Genomic DNA, 23,160 nt, shown 5'->3' on the forward strand with positions numbered 1-23,160 from the left:
CCCGGTGCCCCCCAGCTGTGTGCTGCGCCCTGCCTGCCCCTGGGCCTCGGCTAGCGAAGGGGCTCAGGAGCGGCCTCCCCTGCCCCCGGCTCCGGTGCCAGGGAGCGCAGAGCAAGAGAGCAGCACTCAGCACAGATCCTGCCCCCCTTGGACCTGGCTCTTCTCTCCCGAGCTCCATGCAGCCCCAGGCCTGGCACAAAAGGGACGAGCCATCACCCACAGGCCCCTTTCAGCCTTGCATACTTCCCGGGGTCTGCAGCACCAGGAGCCAGGCCCGGAGGGCACCCTGCGGCAGGCAAGGGCCAACGTCCCGCTGACCAGCCCTGCAGCAGGCCCATGGGCCCAGAGGAGAAGGGCAGACCAGCCCCTGCGGCCCTTCCATGGCAGGGGGTCAGCATTCAGCCTGGTGCCACCTAGCCCTGGACTGACTGGCAGAGCAGGCGGGGAGCCTGGGCTCACTCCATAGAATCATAGAATCATAGAATATCAGGGTTGGAAGGGACCCCAGAAGGTCATCTAGTCCAACCCCCTGCTCGAAGCAGGACCAATTCCCAGTTAAATCATCCCAGCCAGGGCTTTGTCAAGCCTGACCTTAAAAACCTCTAAGGAAGGAGATTCCACCACCTCCCTAGGTAACGTATTCCAGTGTTTCACCACCCTCTTAGTGAAAAAGTTTTTCCTAATATCCAATCTAAACCTCCCCCACTGCAACTTGAGACCATTACTCCTCGTTCTGTCATCTGCTACCATTGAGAACAGTCTAGAGCCATCCTCTTTGGAACCCCCTTTCAGGTAGTTGAAAGCAGCTATCAAATCCCCCCTCATTCTTCTCTTCTGCAGGCTAAACAATCCCAGCTCCCTCAGCCTCTCCTCATAACTCATGTGTTCCAGTCCCCTAATCATTTTTGTTGCCCTTCACTGGACTCTCTCCAATTTATCCACATCCTTCTTGTAGTGTGGGGCCCAAAACTGGACACAGTACTCCAGATGAGGCCTCACCAATGTCGAATAGAGGGGAACGATCACGTCCCTCGATCTGCTCGCTATGCCCCTACTTATACATCCCAAAATGCCATTAGCCTTCTTGGCAACAAGGGCACACTGATGACTCATATCCAGCTTCTCGTCCACTGTCACCCCTAGGTCCTTTTCCGCAGAACTGCTGCCTAGCCATTCAGTCCCTAGTCTGTAGCTGTGCATGGGATTCTTCCGTCCTAAGTGCAGGACCCTGCACTTATCCTTATTGAACCTCATCAGATTTCTTTTGGCCCAATCCTCCAATTTGTCTAGGTCCTTCTGTATCCTATCCCTCCCCTCCAGCGTATCTACCACTCCTCCCAGTTTAGTATCATCCGCAAATTTGCTGAGAGTGCAATCCACACCATCCTCCAGATCATTTATGAAGATATTGAACAAAACCGGCCCCAGGACCGACCCTTGGGGCACTCCACTTGATACCGGCTGCCAACTAGACATGGAGCCATTGATCACTACCCGTTGAGCCCGACAATCTAGCCAGCTTTCTACCCACCTTATAGTGCATTCATCCAGCCCATACTTCCTTAACTTGCTGACAAGAATACTGTGGGAGACCGTGTCAAAAGCTTTGCTAAAGTCAAGAAACATTGGCAAAACTCCATTGGCAGGGCTGGGCGAGGGCAGACACTGGCTCATCAAGCACCAGCCATGCCTCTGCCCAACCTAGGGGAGGAGCGTGGGGAGAGAGCCCAGCCCAGGCCTGGTGCCCTAGGGCACAGAGCTCACTGTGGGGCCAAAGCCACCCCCGCATCAGCCCCAGGGTGAGTACTTTGTGCCCCCACCCGATTCCTCCCCAAGGCTGCTTCGCTTCCGCCCCATATTAGTGGCCTCGTCCATCACACCAATGGGACAGTGCCCAGTGACCCAAAGGGGAGGCACGCGGGGGGGAGAAGAGCCCACTGGCACTGCCTGAGAGGTGGGGAGAGTGGCTGCATGTGCAAGGATCAGGGGGCAGAGGGATTGGAGGCAGTGCCCATGGGCCCTATCTGGGAGGCAAAGAGATGGGGCAGGCCCACAGACACGAATGGGGCCAGCACCCGTGGACACTAAGGGCCAGAGGGCTGGGGCAATGCCCACGGGTATCGTCGGGGACAGTGCCAAAGGACACAGGGATGGGGCGATGTCCATGGGCGGGGGGCTGGGCCCATTGACACAGAAATGGGGGCAGTGACCATGGGCATTGGGATGCCCTTTCCTTGCGGAGGAAGCTAGTCCAGGTGAGTCTGAGGGTTGCTTGCACCTGGGGCCATTGCTGTGGCCACCCACCATTCCCTGCAGAAGGGGTCTGCCCTGGCAGCCCTGCCCCTGCCCCCCCACAGCTAGAGTGCAGGGGAGCTGCACGGGGAGCACGTGGCCCCGGCCTGGACAGAGTTTGAGACTCGCTTTGACACGCACAGCAAAGGGCCCCGGCTGAGGGTCGCCCACCATCACCTGCTGCTGCCCCTTTAATGCCCTTGAATTGGGCTCATCAGGTACACACACACCCTCCGCTAAACAAATGGGCTGCTCTAGTGAGCAGAGCAGGGTCCCGGACGCCTGGGTTCTGGTCCTCATTCTGTCTCTGACCTGCTGGGTGGCCTTGGGCAGGTCCCAGCCGCTCATTGGGCCTCAGTTTCCCCTTCTCCAGCATGCAATGATAGGGTACGGGTGTGTCCCAGCTCATCCATGCCTGTGAAGCGTGTTATGGGCCATGGTTGGTGGGCTATAGAAATCCTCCGTCTGTGCCCTTAAACCCACCCCCACCCCCCAGTACTCTCACCCCTGATCTGCTGGGCCCCAGGCTGTGTGCCACGCCCTGGCTGGATCCCGGGCCCCAGTGAATGGGGGGGTGGGCGGGGGGTGGAGAACGGACTTGAGTCCTCACTGCATGAGTCCTCACTCCCAGCAGGGCTGGCTTAGTGCCAGGGCTGCAGACTGCCCAGGGGACTGTACCCACCTTTCCCAGCCAAATTGTCCCAGCTGTGGAAGCAAACCGAGGGGAGGTTTGAAGGGCTGCTGAAGTGAGGGTGTATTTGCTTTGCAAGGCCAGCGCCGCAAAGGGAATGCGGAGTTCCCGCCCCTGTAGGTGAGTCAACACAGCCAGTCAAAACACTGGCGCCCTGGTCTGGCCATTAGCGTAGGGGCGGGCGTCGGGCCTCCTCGATTCCCAGGCCAGACGGCACCGGGCTGATCACCTCGTTGGAGCTGTGTAACCCAGGGCAGAGGCTTCCAGCCCGCGGTTCCTCCATCCAGCCCCTCGTTTCTGGCGGCGCAAGAGCAGATCTCTTCAAAAGAGACGTCCAGGCTTGCCGTCAAGTGCGGGCGGCTCGGCCGCGTTCCTGGGGCGCTGTTGCAAAGGTTAGTTTGCCCCGTTGTGAAAATGCTGCCCCGTGTGCCCACGTTGACTTTACCTCCCTTCCCTGCCACCAACTGGCCTTTGTTCGGCCTCCGGCTGGGGAACTTGTTCATCTTGTGGAGGAAATTCACCCGGGCCCAGATGTCCCCCACAGAGCCCCCACACCGCTGACGGCCTCCGAACAGGGCTGAGGGAGGACTTACCGGGTGCCATTCGCAAGGCCTATGCGCCACTCCCATTTATTGTGCGTGTCCGCCCTGGAGCCCAACTCCCCGCTTCTGCTCAGCCCAGCCGGGAGCAGAAACGTGCCACGGGCCAGAGTTACTGACTGTCAAACGCTCACAACAACCCGCTCTCCAGCTGCCTGATGTCACTGGCACTAGTCACAGGAGCCAGTCCAGCAGGAGCAGCCCTTTTGTCCAAGGTTAAGTGGCTCTCCTGGCTTTGTGGTTCCTTCCCTTCTGCTTGCAGCTCCCTCCTTTTGCAGCCAGCAGCCCCCCTCTCACTCTTCCTTTCACTCCCTTTGAAACGCTGTTCAGTGGTGATCCACCACAGAGAAAAGCATTCCACAGCGCACCAGCGACCTCCCCCCGTAGCAGGTTCCCCAGCCATGGGCACGGGCCCGGGTGACCCCCTACGCTGGTGCTCGAATACCCCGATGGTCGGCGTTCCTGCCACCGCCAGGTCGGACTGCGTGTTCCGAGCACGCTGCTGGCACACGGTCACTGGTGCGAATACTCTTCCAAGTCTTTATTTGCAAAGAGGAATTGCTCTTTGGGTAACACGGACGCCCTCTTACAAAACCTGCCGGATTTCCCCCCCAGAGCGTCCCAGCAGCTCTGCGAATCGGGAACGCTTCAGCCCTACCCTCCACGGAGGAGATCTCCCATCGTGTTACGGGTTCTTTACGGGTCCCATTTAGCGAAGCAGGGGCGAGGGTGGCCGTGGAGAACAGCCAAAGGCCTGGAGCAGATGGAGTCTCAATCTGTAACGAATAAAAAGAAGCGCCAAGGGCTTCTGCTAAAGAAACACCACCACCAGCAGGCGTACCTAACCGTCGTTTACCGGAAGGCCTGAAATGAAGATGGCGGGACCTAGCTTGAAGTGTCGAACATTGGCCCATGGCATAACTGCCTTCACGTAGCGAGCCTAGACCCACACCTGCAGCAGCACGGAGGTGGCTGAAATGGGACATTCGCTACCCGGCTTGCGGAATAACACCCATGTGCGAAAATTTGTCCTGCTCATGCCAGGAAAATCCTGGCAGGCTTCCAAGCTGCAGACCAGTCAGTGAACAAACCCCACAGAAATCGTACATGACTAGCGACGCCCATCCCAGCGCGAGTGAAATCAGCGCGACCCGCGTTTCCTCTCGCCAAGGGGGGGGGGAGTTGATGAAAATGAGAGGATCGTGCAATAACACGGGACAGCTGTCGGCTCTTTGTCTCCCTGGCCATGGCAAACGCATTGGACAGAATGAACCAGGCCCGGATCTTCAAAGATCCAGCTTCTTTAGGTGCATCACTCCTATTGATTTCAACGGGCGTTAGCCCCAGGACCAGCCCCTGGGGAGTGTATCACAAAAGCCAGAGCCCAGGATGCGAAAGCAATGACCACAGCTGCCAGGGAACAAGGCTAGTGAGCTACCACCCATGGGGCAGCACAGTTAGGATCCACACAAATTACTCACTTACTGCCCCCCTCGCAAAACCGACCAGGCACATTTATACCGACAGATCCTGTGCTCTGAGGAAATGCAGCTCCCTCCGCTGAGGGTCCCTTGCTCCCTGCACACCTTGGGGCTGGAAGCCCCATAAAACAACAAAGGCCCTGGTAGGGCACTGCAGGAATCCAGTTCCTGCACTCAGCACCCACAGCTCCCGTTGGCTTTCACTGGTGCTGCAGGTGCTCAGCACCCTGGACAAATCAGCTCCTCCACGTCTGCCTGCTGGTGGAGCTCCCCAGTTCTCCGAGCTGCTCTGCCTGCTTTCAGCTAGTAAGAAAGTTCTCGGGCCAGGGGACCAGGGTACAGGAAGGAACGCAAAGCCCGGCCCCGCCCAGCGTGCTCACCTCTTCCTTCCTCGGAATAGCTCTCTGCCTCTTCTGAGGACCTTGCTGTTGGAGAAAGAAAGAGAGGAAATGGTGTGGGCTGGCATCGCGTTGTTCTTTACTCTCACTTGAGTCTAGCATCCTCCGATTGTGACAGCTTATTAACAAGCTGGGATCCTGGTCTAATAACATGATCGGTGCAGGAGAAATCAGAGCTTTTACCAAGAAGCATATGACTTGCTATACTGGCTCTGAGCAGTGACCCATTGAGTCTAGTCTCCGGGCTTCAACAGTAGCCAGCTCAAGAAGAAGGCATGAAAAACTGAGCGTGAACAGTTTTACACTGTGTAAATTTCTCCCTGTGGCACTTCAGTAGTGCATAGGCCTGGCGCTGGCCCGCTACACAGAGATCCATTTCACTGCAACCTTTTCCCCTGTCCTATGGATGTCCAAAGTACAACCATACAAGCTGAGACCCATAGAGCCAACCAGCTCCAGATTCTGTAAAAATCCTCACCTGGCCCAGTGGGTTCTGCTTGGAAATCTTGACACCAGGTGTGCAGAGAACTCAGTACAAGGGGATGAAAATAACGTAAAGGTGGAGACAGAAAGCGACCCATGCACGGATTCTCTGGAGTGCTTTTAGCTTTTGCTGCTGGCTGTTGTTAAACTAGCCAAAGGTGCATTAACGTTCAGCCCCCAGCCCCTAGGAGAATCACGCCTAAGCTGGCAGATGACAGGTGCACTCCCTGCGTCCCAGCTCCAGGAACTCACTTTGGTTTGGCAGCCTGTATCCAGCACAGCTGATCTTTGGTCTCTTCTGACTGTACTTAGCACAGAGCTGGGGGCTCCCCGCCTGCCGGCAACACCAGTCATGCAACTTTAACTCTGTATCTGGAGATGGAAATTACAGCGCAGTGTTACACAGGGAAAGGTTACAAACATCTGCCAGGAAACTGGGCAGAATCCGATGCCCCTTGGAGTCAGTGAAGAAAACACCCCATTTCTGTCAGTAGCTCTTGGATTGGGTCCCACGCGTCGCTCCTCCCTTAGCAGACAAACTGACAAAAGCTGATGTGCAGAGAAGTTAAAACGGTTCATAAGCCTTGTTTATGAGCAATGGCAAATGCCGAATCAGCCGTGTGATGCAGCGCGGGGGGCCCAATCCTGCAGTCTTTGCTCACCTAACTCTTCCATTAGAGCCAAGAGGGCATTTTAATTAACCCAGGAACTCCACCCCAAGCCCTTTCGAGTGAAAAAATGTCAAACACCGGGAACTCATATTTCAGAGCAATTTAGTGACATTATTCTCATTAGCGGGATCTGATCTTAGTAATACGCCGATCCCGCTGCAACCTGGTCTGCCCTGTCTCGTGCCTCCAGCACTTGGTGTGGACCAGTTAGTAACAGGTTGGGAATTGCACTGGGCAGGCACCCACTGGCCTCACAGCTACCCAGACAGTCAAAGAAAAATCTTAATGTCCGTGGAAAAATCACCAAAAAGCTGAGGAAGGCCCAGCCCACGTGGCTCCCATTGCACGACGGGGGAGCCAGTTGCCAAAACTCCTCAGACGCGCTTACCACGGTCGGGGGACACTTGGCGTGAGTCCTTCCAGGATCTCTCCTGCCGCCCGTCAACGAGCTCGTTCTGGCTGTTGTAGAGACAGCGGACACCGGCGCCGTATTGGTTCGGGGAGGCTGGATACAGCATCGTCACACGGTCGTCCGCCAAACCTGCAACAACCCACCAGTTGCGCGGCAGCCCCGGAGCCGTGCAGCACAAAAGGCCTCTCTGGCAGTGCAGCCCCTGGGTTTCCAGCCCAACCCAAAGCCCAGTGAAGTCATGGAAAGGTTCCCCTGGATTTCAGCAGGCTTTGACTCAGGATCTTAGCAAGCCAGTTCCCACAAAGCTCCTCTGAGCCCCTGAACTCACATACTCTTGTGTCGGGATTTATTCTCCAGCTCACCATGCAATGGGGATATCCAGCAATACCTGGTTTCTAACTGGGCATTCAGGACCTTTGACGGCCCCTTATCACAGCCCGGGTCAATTCATTATGCATCGTGGCTGCTGCGGGCTGTGGTGATTCCAGGGTCCACTCACGCTGCAGCAACAAACGTAAGGGGGGGCGGGGCAGAGACACACCCCAGAATCATTAAATTACAACCGAGTGTAAACGGATAGAGGGACCGAGTGAAGTTGGAGCTGGGTGAATTTCCTGCTGCTGTCTCTTTCAAGCCTCTCTAGGCAATGCTTCGCTCGCAAAGGGGAGACATGAGCAAACAGTATCAATTCACCTGCAAAGGCTAAATCCCAGACAAAGTAGCCTGGTCGAGTGCTGGGCACACAGGCTGGATGTGGCCTGTCTTTGACCTGTCTCAGATCACAGCAGGAGAGAGGGTTCATGGACCCTGCAGTGCCTCAGTCTCCCCACTGTGTACAGAGTTAATTACCAATGCTTGCCTGCCCCTAGGGGTGTTTTGAGGATAAACGAGATAAAATGGCTAAGCACCATTCTTGAGAAGACAGCCCAAAACTACAGGGGACAGAGTTTGGGGCCTGAATGGGCTTGGGACCCATGGTGAGTTGTATATCCGCTGGCAGGAACCGGGATTCTCTCTCCCCACAAGAGCTGAGCTGGGATCATTGCTTAGGGAGGGATGGGTCCACGTAACTAATTCCCTGTCATTGCAGGGGAAGAGGTACTGGGGGGATTGCACCCCTTCTCGGCTGCTGGGTCTCTATGGAGACGAGCAGGTCCGGCCCTCTCTGTGGGGCAGGAGCTTTCTCCATACTAACCCGTAACAGCCTCGTAAGGAGAAGCCATGAGTCCATCTCATTCACAGTGAAGCGAGGTGCCATGTTAGAGCTAACCTCGCTCAGAGCGTGGTGAGGACTAGATCTAACAGGCCCATCTGGCCCTGGCATTGTCAGCATACCCCACCTCCTCGGCTCTGTCGGTAGTGCCGATCCAACGCTCCATGTCGCAGAGAGCAAGGGCAGGACGGCAGATCCTTGTTCCAACCCGCTGGATCTTGCTGGGTGCTAAGCCAGGCCAGACACCTCAGTCTGTAGTTCACACGCACATGACTGGCTAGACTGTATATCCACAGCCCACACAGATCTAGGGCAAAAACAATCAACAGGTTTTGCCTTCTACTGAGTCAACAGCAAGATTGTACTCGCTCAGGCAGAGAGAGACTTGACTAAGCTGAGTTCTTGGACAGCTCTGACCATACAGGAGACTAACTGGTGATATTTTCTGAAATGGGGTGGTAACCCGGGCCTTGTTACAGCCTCCGAATGTCGCCATTGGAACGCTCCAGAAACTCACGCTCCGAGTCTGAAAGCACCATCGCGGTCGCTCTGGGGATGGTCTCTCAGCTAGGCACTGTCACTGTGAGTGGACGTAGGAATCATCCCCGGTTTGCAAAGTAACAGGCCATGGGCGCAGCCAGTCCTGAGGGGCATGTCTGCCTGGGTCCAGTACCGCGCAAGGGGCATTCCTGGGGAGTTAGCTGAACATCCAGGTGGCCATTCAGCGGTTCATCAGGGACCAGTAACTCACCGTGAAAGATTGGTCCCACTGACAGCCCTGGGAGTTTTGCCCTGGTTTCAAGAGAGCCAGGAGTTCACCCACAGCGTCTGGGAGAACCTGGGAATCTCTCACCTCGGCACAGTCTTTGCCCATCTCCACTCAGCAGCAGAAGGAAACCCTTTGGCTGCGGTGCCCATACCTGTGTTGTAGCCTCTGACCTGGTCGGGGCGATATTTGGCGGCTGGGGGCCTTCGGGTCAGATCAGCATTTCGGTAAAGTCCATCCCCGCTGAACAACAAAGCAAACCCTACATCACCCTTCCTGGCAGGAGCAGGGTTCGTCTCCACACCAGCCCCAGCAAGTTCTCTAGGAACAACTCCCGGCCTGCCAATCCCATCGCCCACCTCATACGCAGGGGGGATGGGGGCACACAGCTGATCAACGGAGAAGCACCCCCAACTCACAGAGCACAGGGCTGAGCCTATGGCCGTCTCGCCAGGAAGCAGCTATGGTGCTGAACGCTCTGAAGCTTCCATGCCTTTGCTGGCGGGGTAGGGCTGCTTTTAAGGTTTCACGGAGTGTGCAGAGAACTGCCGCCATTGAGTGTAGCCTGTTACTGAGGAGACACACACACTCTGCTTTCTCCCAGGGGAACTTGACTTTGAGTCGTATTGGACTTGTTTGGCTTCATCTAGACTAAAAGACTGAAAGCCTGTGCTGGTCTCTGGATCTGGAGAGAGTCAGCCGGGAGTGACTCTCTCATTCATTAACTTGCAAGCAAAGCAATGGACAGATCCCTTAATTGTGATCAGTCCAAAGTTCACAAGACACCCAATGCTCAGTTATATTTGTAAATCCTCAGCCTTCAAAGGGGTCGCCTGGATTTGAACTACACAACACCCTCAGGAGACAGAAGGGCACGGTCAACGGCACATTATGGTAGTTCTGAGGTTGCAATGTTACCCAGCTACAAAAGGGTAATTGGGATTCGAATTAATGGCTCCATAGAGGAGTGAGCATACAGCACCTGGAGTAGCCCATCAGCACATTGGTCAAACCCATCTTGGTGTAATCCCATTGCATGCCGCCATCTTGGTAAAGGATGAGGACATAAGACTTGATTCCATCCGTGGTGAGGACAGCCTGGTATGTGTTTGTCTAGAGAAACACAAAATGTGCGGGTAAGGAAGAAGGGGCTGTGTTCCACAAAGTGTAAATGAGGGGGTACAAATCACTATTCAGTGAGAGGCAATAAACAGCACTAATGCTAACGAGGAGTTCTCTGTTCTGACAATGGGGCGTAAGGGTGAATCTGTGCAACTCCCGGAAAGCATGGCAGTAATAAAAACCTGACACAGGAAGCAACAACAGGTGTAATTCTCGAAATAAGTGTCACAGGCCACCAAAGAATGGGCAAGCAAACTTGGCCACCAAAAATTGTCAACATTTCTTATTTTTCATGGAAAGCATTGTTAGGATATAGATATTCAGGCCTGTCTGTAAAGGCCTGTACTCTAAGAATTTAAGTGTATTCTTATCACTTGGCTAGTTATAGAGGTATAAAAGAAAGAATCAAAATCACTGTCTGCCAGTGTAAGGGCCTTCTCTTACTGTGATAGTCTGAGGCCCTGTTCTTAGGCTAAGGCCTCTGGCTAAGCAGCAGAGGCAGCCATAAACTGGGAAGCGACCGGTCACATCCTCACATTCCAAACTAATCACATTGAAATAAGGTGCTATTGGGCTGTTAGGATACAATCCTGTCCTGACCATGCCGATTGCCTCCAGAGAAAGGGAAGTGCCTAGAAGATGTGAAAGGAAACGTAGTTTGATAGCATCCTGTCTGGCAAGAACTCACTTATCAATAGCTGGGGTGTGAAATCCTCACTTCTGTATTGTTTTGTCATTATAGTTCCCACTTTGCGATTGTTTGTCTGTCTAATCTCTGTCTGGTTCTGTGATTGTTTCTGTCTGCTGTATAATTAATTTTGCTGGGTGTAAACTAATTAAGGTGGTGGGATATAATTGGTTAGCTAATCATGTTAACAATATGTTAGGATTGGTTAGTTAAATTTCAGAGATAATGATTGGCTAAGGCATAGCTAAGCAGAACTCACGCTTTTACCATATAGTCTGCAGTCAATCAGGATGTGGGTGGGTGGGAAATGGGAACAGGGAATGGGGCTGGGGAAACTGGAATCATGTTTTGCTAAAGGGGGAAATGGGAACAGGGAATGGGGGTGGGGAAATGGGAACAGGGACACAGGCGTAAGGTTCTGTGGTGTCAGAGCGGGGAAGGGGGACACTAAGGAAGGAAACTGGAATCATGGTTGCTGGAAGTTCACCCCAATAAACATCGAATTGTTTGCACCTTTGGACTTCGGGTATTGTTGCTCTCTGTTCATGTGAGAAGGAGCAGGGAAGTGGGAGAGTGAAGGAATAAGCTCTCTAACAAGCGTTGTGACATTTTAGGTCTAAGGTTTTATCAAAAATGTTATTAAAATTGTCAAACACTTTAATTTACTGAAAATAGCTCTTTTGGTCAAGCAAAGCTTCCCATAACCACTTTGAAAAGGTTTCCAATAAAAATGTGTATAAATGCCAAATTGAAAATATATTTTGAAAAATAATTCCAGATCACCAAAAAACGGGCTTATTTCAAAGGGTTTGAAACAAAAAACTTAAAAATTGGTTTCAACATGTGATAGTTTTTGATCAGCTCCGTACGCAATTGATCATGTAACAAACAGAAAGATTATATTACTTAGAGTGTCTCAATGAAAAGTGAGCATAGGGGGCTTTATCTAGAGACCCACCTAAGCCCTCTTTTGCATAGGTCTCATGCATGGAGTGAATTTATCTTTGATAAATGTTCAAGTGAAACACTCAAAAGTTAACTTGCTTCTCCCAACGAGTGCACAGGAGTAATGGTACCACGGGTTCTGAATTCATGCCCGCTCTAAGTTCACAAACTCAGTCTATCGTAGGTCATCTGGCCCTCGTCATGAGCATCTGAGCACTTCACAGTGTTTAATGTAGGTACTGTCCCATTTTACACATGGGAAACTGAGGCACAGAGAGACAGGGACTTGCCCAAGGTCACATGGGACCTGTGTAGTGGAGCAGTAAACTGAACCCAACTTTTCCGAGTCCCAGACTAGCATCCTAATCACTGAATCGTCCTTCCTCAGAAGTTCCCCAGAACATTTGGAAATCGATCCAGACCAATCCAGAAGTAACAGCGCTCTTGAGAAAAGCTGCCAGGGGTGTCTAAATATGCCCCGTGTATCACAGGACACAGACACAATGCAGCAGCCTAAGCCTGACCAAGACTGGGAGGTACGGGGCAGGAAGCCACTTTGACAATAGCTTCCTGAAGCCCACGTGGCCACTTACCCGAGTGACAGGCTGCCGTGCTGGAAAGGCCGGGGCCTTCTCCCAGGTGATCTTAAGGGTCCATTTTGCAGAGTACGAAGTCTTCAGGTATCGCCGAATCTTGGCCTCCACGTCTTGGACAAACGGGTGTTCGGCAGAATCCAGAGTAACAAACTCCTGTGGGTTTTGCACAGGTATGTTACACCTCCAGGGCAGGGAAGTGCAGAACTAGCATTAGGCATGCGAAGGTATCAAAGGCGACCGGAACCCCCCGGCTCACTCAAGCATTCCTCCCATTGACTAAGGACTTAAACAATGCTTAGGCCTTACGCAGACCCTCTGCAAAGGGGCGAATTTCATGCCGAGTGAGGATGGACTCAGACGTTAGGGGACCAGCAGGAACTGCTGAATCTGGCAAGGCCTGTAAACCCCACTGCTCGGTCATCTCCACAGCGGCAGGCTATTCAACAACTTGCTAAATCATACGCTGCATAATGCGAAGAAGGGCAGCCTAACTGAGCCTGCCGTTGAGCACGTCTCGCTGGGCCTCACCACGTGTAAAAACTGACCTGGTAAAACATGGTGCCAACGCCTTCGGAGAAATCCGCATTAGCCCAAAACACAGCGACCATTGGTACTTTCTCATGGCCAGTAAATCCTCCGGGAGGTGGGTTTGGAGACGGGAACATGTCACTGTCCGAGGCTGGGAAAATGATTTGTCCATTGTCTGTAAACTAAACGACAGTATTCCTTACATTAGCTCCTTCACGGGAGAGATGAAATAATGCCTAACGAGGCACAAGGTCTGTCTCCACAGCCACGAGACACCCGCAGCTGGCCTGTGCCTGCCGACGCCGGCTCGCAGGGCTTGGGCTGCGGGGCTGCTTCACTGCTGGGTAGCCATCTGGAGCCTGGGCTCTAGGACCCTGCAAGGTGGGAGGTTCCCAGAGCTCAGGCTCCAGCCCAAGCCCAGACATCTACACAGCAATGGAACAGCCCCATGAGCCCAAGTCGGCTGGCACAGGCCAGCTGCGGGTTTTCCTTTGCTGTGTAGACAGAGAGTTATGGGCTTGCTGCAGAGTCCACTGAAGTCAATAGAAAGACGCCCGTTGACTTTAGGGGTTTTGGGGATCAGACCTAACTGAAGTGTGTATTCGATCATTATTACCGCTGTTTATATTGCTGAAGTGCCTAGCAGATCCAGTCACCGGCCAGGCCCGCACTGAGCCAGATGCCATGCAGGCACTGGGGGAAAAGGGAGCCCCCACTGTAGTTTAATTTTTTACTGCTTCATTGCAAAACTTTTTTTTTTTAAATTAGAAAGTGACTCTGATCTTAATAAATCCTCTAAATCCCATGAAAACACCCCTGGCCCAGACATGGGAGATAAAATCCAAGGAATAGTTTTTCCAACCACCAATAAAAATGATTTTTATTTCTACAAAAATTAATCCACATTTGTTGAAAATGAAGAAAAAAACCCCCACATTTATCCCCGACCAGCTAAAATCTTAATACACTGTGCCAGTTCCAATAGATCTTTGTCCGTTTCCAAAGGACTGGCCAAGTGCACATCTCATTTAGACTCACGTATAGGGAATCATGCAGCGTTTTCCCAAGTGGGAACCCAATCTCGGGTTTGAACACAGGGGAGTTAAAATCCATTCTTCTTTCCACGAATTGCTTATCGGTTTCCTTTGCTCCATACGGATACAGTGGCACAGCTGTAACTAAAACACAATGATTACAAGCAGCTTCCTTTAGTTCACTCGCTGAAGACTTTCAAATATCAAAGGGACTGAGCAGATGGCAGGGGACCAAAAGACCTGGTTTGGGCAGGGGAAGCAGCGTGGAATTAAGGCGGGTTCCTTAGACCATAGGATTCGGGTCCGAGGGGACCCCGATGCTGCAATGAGTCAGCCGCAGAGCAGCAGGTGTTATTGTACGGGGGTAAATCATCAGGGGGACAGTGGAGGTCGTGTTCGGTTGCAGAAATCTGTCTCTTGCTCAGAAATCCATGGTAGGTGACTTACGTGTTGCTGACTGTCCTGTACCACTTGTAGTGGCTTCTCTGGTCCCAGCTGAAACAGACGCTGTTCGCTCCTGGTCAGACCCTGCTCTAGTATCGGACTGAAGGGCTGCTGACACAACCAAAGCAATATCTCAGGAGTTGGGAGGGGAAATCACACGCCACTCAGAACCCTCGATGTTTACGTCACAAGTTGGGTTTTTACGGCCCGTTTTCACACCTCTGCAACTTATTACAGGCACAAATGATATAACTTAGGTGTTCGACTACCTGACACGTGGCCAGATGGTCAAGTACATAACTAGCCTCAGCAGCACTCTGTTATTTGGGCCAGCAGCGAAAAGGGAAAGGCTAGGTTGGAAAGCAGGCTGTGAAAGTATTCGGAGATCAAGGCTTTACCCAAACCTGCATTGACAGGGAGAGGCCTAGTGGGGTATCGGCCATTGTTTCCGAGGTGCTAGGCACAAATAAAGTACAGATCAAAGACGTGAGTAAATATTATGAGGCTCCTATCACAAGCGCTGAATTCCTCACTTCCATTTAGGACCCGGGCCTTTCACAGAAGACACTAAGTAACCCTCCATAACTGAGCTCCACAAAACCAACATGGCTTCCACCCTGGCCACCTGCCATCCCGGGGGCCCCTGTCCCACACTGCCCAGGAAACCAGGTCTCCCCACGTGCCCCAGACCTGAGCTCGGGAGACCCACGACGTGCTACTGCCTGAAATGAACCCATCTGGGGACACTAGTTATCAGTGCGTGACATACCTGTTGTTCCCAAGAAGGGGAACGGTGTCTCTGCCCGTCCTCTGGAGAGTGCTGGAGTGGTGGCACCAGCCGAACCCAGGTTAGCCCCCCGTTCTGGGGGCATTTTCCCCTTCTCCGCATGGAGGGAAGGGGAGTGGGATCCCGTGGCAGAGGGAGCACGAGAGGTGGCCAGGCGTAGCGTCGTTAGCGATTGCCCGGTACGTGCCTCCAGTCCTGGTAATGCTGCGGGGACTCCTGAGTCACTGGCAGAGACGGCTGCTTCTTTCGTAACGCCAGCGGGCCCAGTTACTGTCGGCCCCTCAGGAGAGGCAGGGACGGGCACCGGGGCACTAGAAAACAAAGGATCTGGCCGTGCAGCCTCTGGAGCTGAGGGCCAAGCAGCGGTTTCACCGGGAGAGGCAAAGGCAGCTGGGGATGTTTCCCCTGACGGGGCGTGTATTCCTGTGGCTCCCCCATCTCCTGAGGGTGAATATGGGGAGGTCTCAGCATTGGCCGAGACACCTCCTTCTCCCAGGGGCAGCTCTGCCCTGCTTGCTGGACTCGCCTCCGCAGGCTGGCCATCGGGGTTAGAGGTGGTGGTTTCCTCGTTGGCTGCAGCCGCGTCTCCCCTTCCTTCTCTCTCGCCAGCTGAAGACAGAGGAGCAGAACCCATGGCGCTGGGGCCTCCCGGTGAGTGTGAGATGGAGGGGAGAGAGGCCGGGTCCCCAAGCACTACAAAGACGGGCGCGGATGTTCCCTCGCTGGCTGCCGACGTCTCCCTTGTGGGGGCTGGACAGGGAGCCCCCAGGGCACCGGACAATCCGTTTGTTGCATCGCCCGTCGTTTCCGGCTCAGCCAGGGCTCCGCTGGGAGATGCAAAGGCAGGTGGGGACGTTCCTCCCGATGGAGTGAGTCTGCCTGGCATGGTCCCGTCTCCTAAGGGCGCACGAGGGGAAGCTTCAGCTTTGGCCACGGCTGCTGTTTCTCCTGCAGGCAGCTCTGCTGCGTCCCCGGGACTCAGCTCTGGGACGGAGGGTGAGGGATTTGTCACACTCTGGAGATAGGGGTTGGAAATCGGGGTTTCTCCATGCGCCACAGATACCGGACTAGCCATATCCTCTCCGTTTCCTGAGGGTGCCGGGGCCAGGGCTGTCTCCCGAGCCGAGGATGGCTGAGGAGAATCCATAGCCAACGCTCTGGGTTCTCCGGTTGGCAGCTCGCCCATGGGAGCTGGATTCGGCTCTGCGCCCCGGGGCGAGGGATCTGTTTCACTCCAGGTGCCAGCCTGAGATGTTGTGGCTGCCTCGTTCACTGACCTATTGGCTGCTAGCTCTGCACTGGAGGGTGCAGCTACCCCACTGGCAAAGCCTCCAGAAACATTTACTCCCGCAGGCCCTTTGGCTGCTGCGGCGGGTGACGCAGACTCCAGGACTGATGGAGCAAGGGGTGTTCCCTTCACACTAGGCTGGCCAGAGTTTGCCAGTTCCTCTCCTGCCCCAGCAGCAACAGGGGCTGTCCCTACTGCAGCGTCTGGAGGGGCCTGGGGAGAACTGGGAGCACCAGAGAATCCAGCCCAGGAGGATCCTGTACTTTCACTCTCTAAAATGGACGGCTCGGCTGGGATGTCACTGGGAGCTGGGATGGCAGACGGGGCCGTTTCTCCCGACGGCGTAGGTATGGCTGTCACCGTCCCAGGCTCTAGAAAGGAATGAGGGGAAGTTCTGGCACTGGACAAAGCCCCCGGATCTCCCGTAGGTAGCTCCTCTGTGTTAGCCAGACTCTGCTCTGCGTCAGAGGGCAAAGGATTTGGTTGGCTCTGGGTATCAATCACAGATATTGGGGTTTCCTCTCTTCCTTCCGGAGCTGCAGGGGCAGTAACTGTCTCGCTCTCTGAAGCCGGGTGAGCAGAACCAGTAATGCTAGAAAACGCCCTTCGGGGGAGCCCCTCTCTCTCAGTCTCTGCGGGTCCTAATGACCCAACCTCTTCCCTCCCGGCTACAAAGGCAGGTGGGGATGTTTCCCCTGCCGGTGCAGATGTTCCTCGTCCTGTCTCGCTCTCTGACGGTGGATCTGGGGATGCCGGAGCACTAGCTCCATCATGCCCTGGGCTTTCGGTCTCTGAAATGAAGGCCTTAGCAGCAGGGGCGGCAGGAGACTGGAATGCTGCATGAGTTGACTCCGTCTCTCCCACCGATGGAGAAAGAGGCCTTCCACTGGACACAGCAGTGCCAGTGGATGCCAAGTCCTCTGGTCCCCCTCCAGTGCCGGGTGTGGCTCTCCCGTTCTCAGCAGCTGCAGAGAGAGAAGAGGAGGTGGTGACCCCGGGGAGCGCGCCAGGAACTGATCTCGTTACCTCCAGCTCGGCAGGTGAGAAGAGGGTCGGGTGAGGGTCTGTTGGGCTGGAGTAGAAGAAGGCCAACGTGACGGCTGCTTCTCCTGCTGGAGTCGTGGCAACTGTCCTGTTTTCTGAAGAGGCGTGCGAAGGGTTTGTCGCCCTCGCTGAAGTCTCTGCTTCTTCTGTCGGGATCTCGACTGCTTCACCTCCGCTGGCCCCTGGCTCTGGCGGGGAAGACACTGTTTCAGGGGCAGAATTTACATTGTCCCCATTCACCGCTGACACCAAACTAGCTGTTGCTACCTCTGCCGGAAAGGAGGAGCCGGCTTCGCTGGCGTGGCCGCTTGAAATGGCGCTTTCTCCAGGCAACGTGGTCACGCCGGCGTTGGCCGCCATGTCGGACAGGGACAGAGGAGCTTGTGCTGCCGAGGTGATTGCTGTCTCCGGGGCTGCCAGGCTTGCGGCACGGAGCAAACCGCGCTCCGCCGTTGGGGGAGACCCGGCTCCAGGGGTGAGCTCATTCTCTGGAGGAGCTGGGACAGCAGAGGTGGGCCCCGGGTCTGCGCAGGCTGGAGGAGATGAAACAAAGGCATAAGCAATTCTAAGAAGCAGCTTGGTTATAAATCCAGCTTGGTTCGCAAACGACTCACTGCTTCTCTGTGCAGGACAATGCTACCGAACAGGGTTCTTTTGGCGCGCCCGGGAAAGGGCTCAGACACTGAGCGGGCATCAATGCTAATTCAATTAGACTTCCGTTTGCCGGGTAAGGAATCCACATAAGGTGCTTTCTCCTTCAGGGGCAGCAGGTCACACATTTTCCATTGGTTTCCTGTGTTTTCAGGCTTTTGCGCACCCCCCAGCGTAATCCACCCCCAGGATTACTAAAAATGGGCCTGGCCTGGCACATTCTTCTATGAGCAAATGGCATCTTGGCAACGCCATTCTGACACCTTGGGGGGGCAGCCTGCTAGTTTTGAGCAGCAGAGCGAGCATGGCAGCCTCCCCAAATTGCCTGAACTCCTGGGTTCAGTTCCTTGCTTTGCTGCTGCTGGCAAGCTGAGGGTGGCCACCCCCTTGGAAAAGCAGGCCATCAACCACTAGTTGTGTGCCTCAGTTTCCCTCTCTGTCAGAGCGGAATAGTGACAGCCAACTCAGAGGGATGCTGTGAGGACCGATTAGTTAATGTCTTTACAGTGCAAGAAAGTGCTGTATAAAGCCTTCAAAATATGACCCTTATCACCCATGTTACCTTGCTTACCCTAAGCCAAATTTGGGGCAAACTTCACTGCAAGGATGGGGCCCAGACTGGAACGGCTGTTTTCCCAAAACACTCAGGAGGCCAAGTTCCCTGTTTTGTCCACCTTACACTGGGGGTAGCAGAACTGGGGGACTCCCTGAGTCTCAGCCTGATCCAAGGTGCATCTTAGCGCAGAACAGTCCCAGGGAACCACGTACCAGCTGGGACTAGCCAGAGAGTTATGGTCACTCCCCCTCACCTTCTCCTGCACCGGGGGCTGTGGAGAGGGAGGAGAAGGAGTTGGCTACGCTGGCTCTACACCTACCAGAGACTCCCCCACCCAGCAGAGGACTTGTGGCCTGTTACACATTCCCTTTACTTCACCTGAGTGATGTAAAGGGAGCAAAAGGGGCTGAGAATCCAACCCAGGGTATCTTTGGTCCATCCAGGAGTCTGAATATGTGCTTCAATCTCTCAGGTATTTTAAGAGGGGGATGATTTCAGGGGGGTGAGGAGAAGGCTGGGCGCTGCCGTCAGCTAGATGTTTTAGGGAAGTTGACTTGCAAGGGGTGAGAAAGCCGGTCACTCCTGCAGAGGTTAGTATAGGACAGGGGCATTTTCCAAGCAGCTGGGCTGAGGTATTGTGTGGCTAGTCTATTGACTGGTCATGGTGCAACCAGACTCCTCGCGTAGGTGGATCTGTTCAGGCGGAAGGAGCATGCAGGGTGCGGACGGAGCGAGGTGCTGAATACATAGTCGCTCATTTGCATAACTGCTTGTACGCCAGCCAACCACTGCTCTGCGTAGCCCCACCTAGATCATTAACATCCAGGCCCCCAGCACCGTGCCACCCTCTAAGCCTTTCGATGGGTACAGTTCCAAGGGGCAGAAGGTGACATGGGGTAGGACAAAAGCTGACACTCCAGCAGACAAACGGTAGATAGGACTGGGGGTTCAGAGGGGACCTGGGGCAGGGAGGTGGAACATGTGGGTGGGTAGGGAGAGCCGGGGGGAGTGGGGGGGTATCTCTGTCCCAGAATCATTGGCAGCTGTGAGCAGCTGCCTGAGGGTGCCGGGATGGGACACACCACGGAGGGCCCCCTTCAGGGAACGCTCTCGATGCTATGTCCCCTATAGGCAAATTTCTAGGGGACCCACAGTGGGATATGGGTGCATCTCTAGGCGGCCAGTGCCATTGCTGTGACCAGGCAGCCACCCGGGAGCCTACAACAGGGAGCCTGCAATCGAGGCTCCTGGGGAGAATGCCAGATGCCGTCCTGCCTAACAGCTGTTAAAAGCCAGGTTGCTAGATCCTGATCCTGCTGCCCTTAGCCATGCTGAGTAGCACCTTGCCCCCACCCACCCCACCCCAGACCCAGGCGTGCCCCTTGGTTCACAGGTAACCAACAGGTAAACTGCAGCACACGGCTTATTTATTTGGGTGGAGGGGAGATTTTATGTGCATTATTATTTAAGCTCAGTACCTATGTGGACACAAGAACAAATGGATATAAACTGGCCATCAGGAAGTTTATAGACTTGAAATTAGATGAAGGTTTCTAACCATCAGAGGAGTGAAGTTCTGGAACAGCCTTCCAAGGGGAGCAATGGGGGCAAAAGACCTATCTGGCTTCAAGACTAAGCTTGATAAGTTTATGGAGGAGATGGTATGATGGGATAGCCTAATTTTGGCAAGTAATTGATCTTCAACTATTAGCGGTAAATATGCCCAGTGGCCTGTGATGGGATGTTAGATGGGGTGGGATCTGAGTTACTACAGAGAATTCTTTCCTGGGTGTCTGGCTGGTGAGTCTTGCCCACATGCTCAGGGTTCAGCTGATCACTATATTTGGCATCGGGGAGGAATTTTCCTCCAGGGCAGATTGGCAGAGGCCCTGGGGTTTTTTTGCCTTCCTCTGCAGCATGGGACACAGGTCACTTGCTGGAGGATTCTCTGCACCTTGAAGTCTTTAAACCATGAGTTGAGGACTTCAATAGCTCAGGTTAGGGGTTTGTTACAGGAGTGGGTGGGTGAGATTCTGTGGCCTGCGATGTGCAGGGGGTCAGACTAGACGACCATAATGGTCCCTTCTGACCTTAAAGTCTGTGATTCTCTGTGCAGGAATGTTTAGTGGCAGGAGGCATTTTTAAAACCCCCTTTTTGCTTATTTTATCTGCAGCCGCCGGGTTCGTTAGGGGGAGGCGCTATGTTTCTGCAGGCCTAGTGCATTTCCAGCACGCGCAGCGACCCAGTCAGTTCGCAATGACTGCCCACATTCCAGCCTGCTCCAGGCACACCAGAGCCGCTGCGTTGAGATGATACATCTGGAACTCAGGGCTTCAAAGCTCGTGGCCCCAAGCATCAGTGCCACTGACGGCAAGACGGGACGCAACGCATTCCAGAGATGCTAACGAGTGTCTCTAAGGAAGGCTCAGACTGTATCTGTAACGGGATGGAACATCCTGACGTAGGAAGCTGCAGAGCACTGCAATGCCGCTCCCGTTAACACAAGAAGACGGGGTGTTTACAGTCAAAAAAGTGAACAGAATATTGGGACTCATCAAGAAAGGGATAGATAATAGGACAGAAAATATCATGTTGCCTCTATATAAATCCAGGGTACGCCCACATCTTGAATACTTCGTGCAGATGTGGTCGCCCCATCTCAAAAAAGGTATATTGGAATTGGAAAAGGTTCAGAAAAGGGCAACAAAAATTATTAGGGGTATAGAACGGCTTCCCTATGAGGAGAGATTAATAAGACTGGGACTTTTCAGCTTGGAAAAGAGAAGACTAAGGGGGGATATGATAAAGGTCTACAAAATCATGGGTGGTATAGAGAAAGTAAATAAGGAAGTGTTATTTACTCCTTCTCATAATACAAGAACAAGGAGCCACCAAATGAAATGAATAGGTAGCAGGTTTAAAACAAACACAAAAAGGATTTTTTCACGCAATGCACTGTCAACCTCTGGAACTCCTTGCCAGAGGGTGTTGTGAATGCCAAGACTATAACAGGGTTCAAAAGGGAGTCAGATAGATTCATGGAGGATAGGTCCATCAATGGCTATTAGCCAGGATGGGCAGGGATGATGTCCCTAGCCTCTGTTTGCCAGAAGCTGAGAATGGGAGACAGGGGATGGACCACTTGATGTTTACCTGTTCTGTTCATTGCCTCTGGGGCACCTGGCACTGGCCACTGTCCGAAGACAGGATACTGGGCTAGATGGACCTTTGGTCTGACCCAGTATGGCCGTTCTTATGTTCTTATGTTCTCTGAGAAGGACATTATGGGACTTACCCTAGCTCAGTTTCCCTAGCTGTCAAATGGGAACAACAACACATCCCCGCGTTTGTCAAGTACTTTCACATCCTCTGATGGAAGCTTCTCTGCAAAGGGCAACACATGGGTATTACTGTGCCTGTCATTTGTACCTTCTTGCATATTTCCCTCTGGTTGGGGAGGTGGGGCTGGTTTATCAAAGCACAAACTTGTTGCCAGAAATCTTTGGCATTCAGTCAAAGAACGCCTCTGTAATGCATTGGGTTTACAGAGAAACACCTGGGACCAAATGCCATTTTTAAGGAGAACAGGTTAATTCACCCTCTTCTTGGGCTTGATCCTGCAAGATGCTGCACAGCGCCTGCAAACTAGGGAGCTGCCTTAACTCCTGTGTTCTCAGCACCTTGGAGGAAATGACCAGCAGATCTCAGGATCAGGCCCAAGTTCTATTCTCAACTCTCCCTGGCTCAGTTTCCCCAGCTATCAGGAGACGTACCTGTGTAAAGCAGTTGTCTCCCCTCTCATGAAAGACTGTGGTATAAAAGTGCAGGAGTACTGTTAATAAAGCTTCAGACATTACCAAGAGGCCATAGTCTCTTACAATCTCTGCCTCTGAGCCTCCCTGTCTCTGAGGCCGGGCGAGCTTATGTCAGCAGCTTGATCCAGTTTACAGTAACACATACGAGTGAGCAAAACGCAGGACTTACCGTGTAGAATCCACACCCAGCAGCCTAAGAAGGTCCAGGGGATTGGTCTCCACATCCCCATGTCTCAGTGAAGCGCGCCAACAAGTACGATCTGCGAAGGCGGAGAAGTGTGCTAGGGAAAAGGTAGCTAATGGGAGATGCAGGTCTCCTCCCTCCGTCCTCCAGGAGCTGGAATGAAACAGGTGCAATCCCCTGGCTCCCGCCCACGGCTACTTATAGGGGCTGACAAAAGAAGGCGGGCTGCAATGATTGCATCACACCCTGTGCCCCCTCATGTTCTTCCCCCACACCACCCCCACCCGAAAACCCCCTCCCCAATAGCTTCCTGTTACTGTACATGTTCCTGGCCAGCCCCTGAGAACACACATTCCTGTCACTCTCACATGAGTGCCCGGCAATAAAGTGAAGTGTCCGAGCGTCAGCACTTGGCTTTGAGTTCCCGTCTGGGTCCCTACCACACAGGGCTGAGAAGCATACCAGGGGTGC

The 23,160-nt window shown here is 53.7% G+C and overlaps 1 protein-coding gene across 3 annotated transcripts; it reads right to left on the reverse strand.

The window, feature by feature from the left end:
• Positions 1-4,108: 4,108 nt before the first annotated feature.
• MUC4 (mucin 4, cell surface associated) lies at positions 4,109-22,867 on the reverse strand. Of its 3 annotated transcripts, none has more exons than XM_073359092.1 (13): positions 22,675-22,867; positions 15,133-18,015; positions 14,367-14,471; positions 13,924-14,063; positions 12,903-13,067; positions 12,355-12,510; positions 9,989-10,119; positions 9,161-9,249; positions 8,368-8,547; positions 7,004-7,156; positions 6,197-6,316; positions 5,444-5,488; positions 4,109-4,358 (listed from the first exon to the last, which is right to left on the reverse strand). In XM_073359092.1, exons 1-13 carry the CDS (start codon positions 22,733-22,735, stop codon positions 4,354-4,356), a joined length of 4,233 nt encoding a protein of 1,410 aa, XP_073215193.1. In that variant the 5' UTR covers positions 22,736-22,867; the 3' UTR covers positions 4,109-4,353. The 3 variants fall into 3 exon arrangements, with proteins under 3 accessions (XP_073215193.1, XP_073215192.1, XP_073215194.1); XM_073359091.1 differs by having other exon boundaries at positions 14,367-14,474; XM_073359093.1 differs by lacking the exons at positions 4,109-4,358; positions 5,444-5,488; positions 6,197-6,316 and having other exon boundaries at positions 7,037-7,156; positions 8,363-8,547; positions 14,367-14,474.
• Positions 22,868-23,160: the final 293 nt, after the last annotated feature.

The sequence above is a fragment of the Lepidochelys kempii genome, chromosome 9 (genome assembly GCF_965140265.1).
Source record: "Lepidochelys kempii isolate rLepKem1 chromosome 9, rLepKem1.hap2, whole genome shotgun sequence".
Classification (NCBI taxonomy): domain Eukaryota; kingdom Metazoa; phylum Chordata; order Testudines; family Cheloniidae; genus Lepidochelys; species Lepidochelys kempii.

Coding starts and splice junctions, on each gene's coding strand:
- MUC4 (XM_073359091.1), bottom strand. CDS start 22,735: ATGGGGATGTGGAGACCAATCCCCTGGACCTTCTTAGGCTGCTGGGTG. Junction 12,511..12,902: donor TTGGCACCATGTTTTACCAG/GTCAGTTTTTAC, acceptor CAAAACCCACAG/GAGTTTGTTACTCTGGATTC. Junction 7,157..8,367: donor CTACCGACAGAGCCGAGGAG/GTGGGGTATGCT, acceptor GGGTTGTTGCAG/GTTTGGCGGACGACCGTGTG.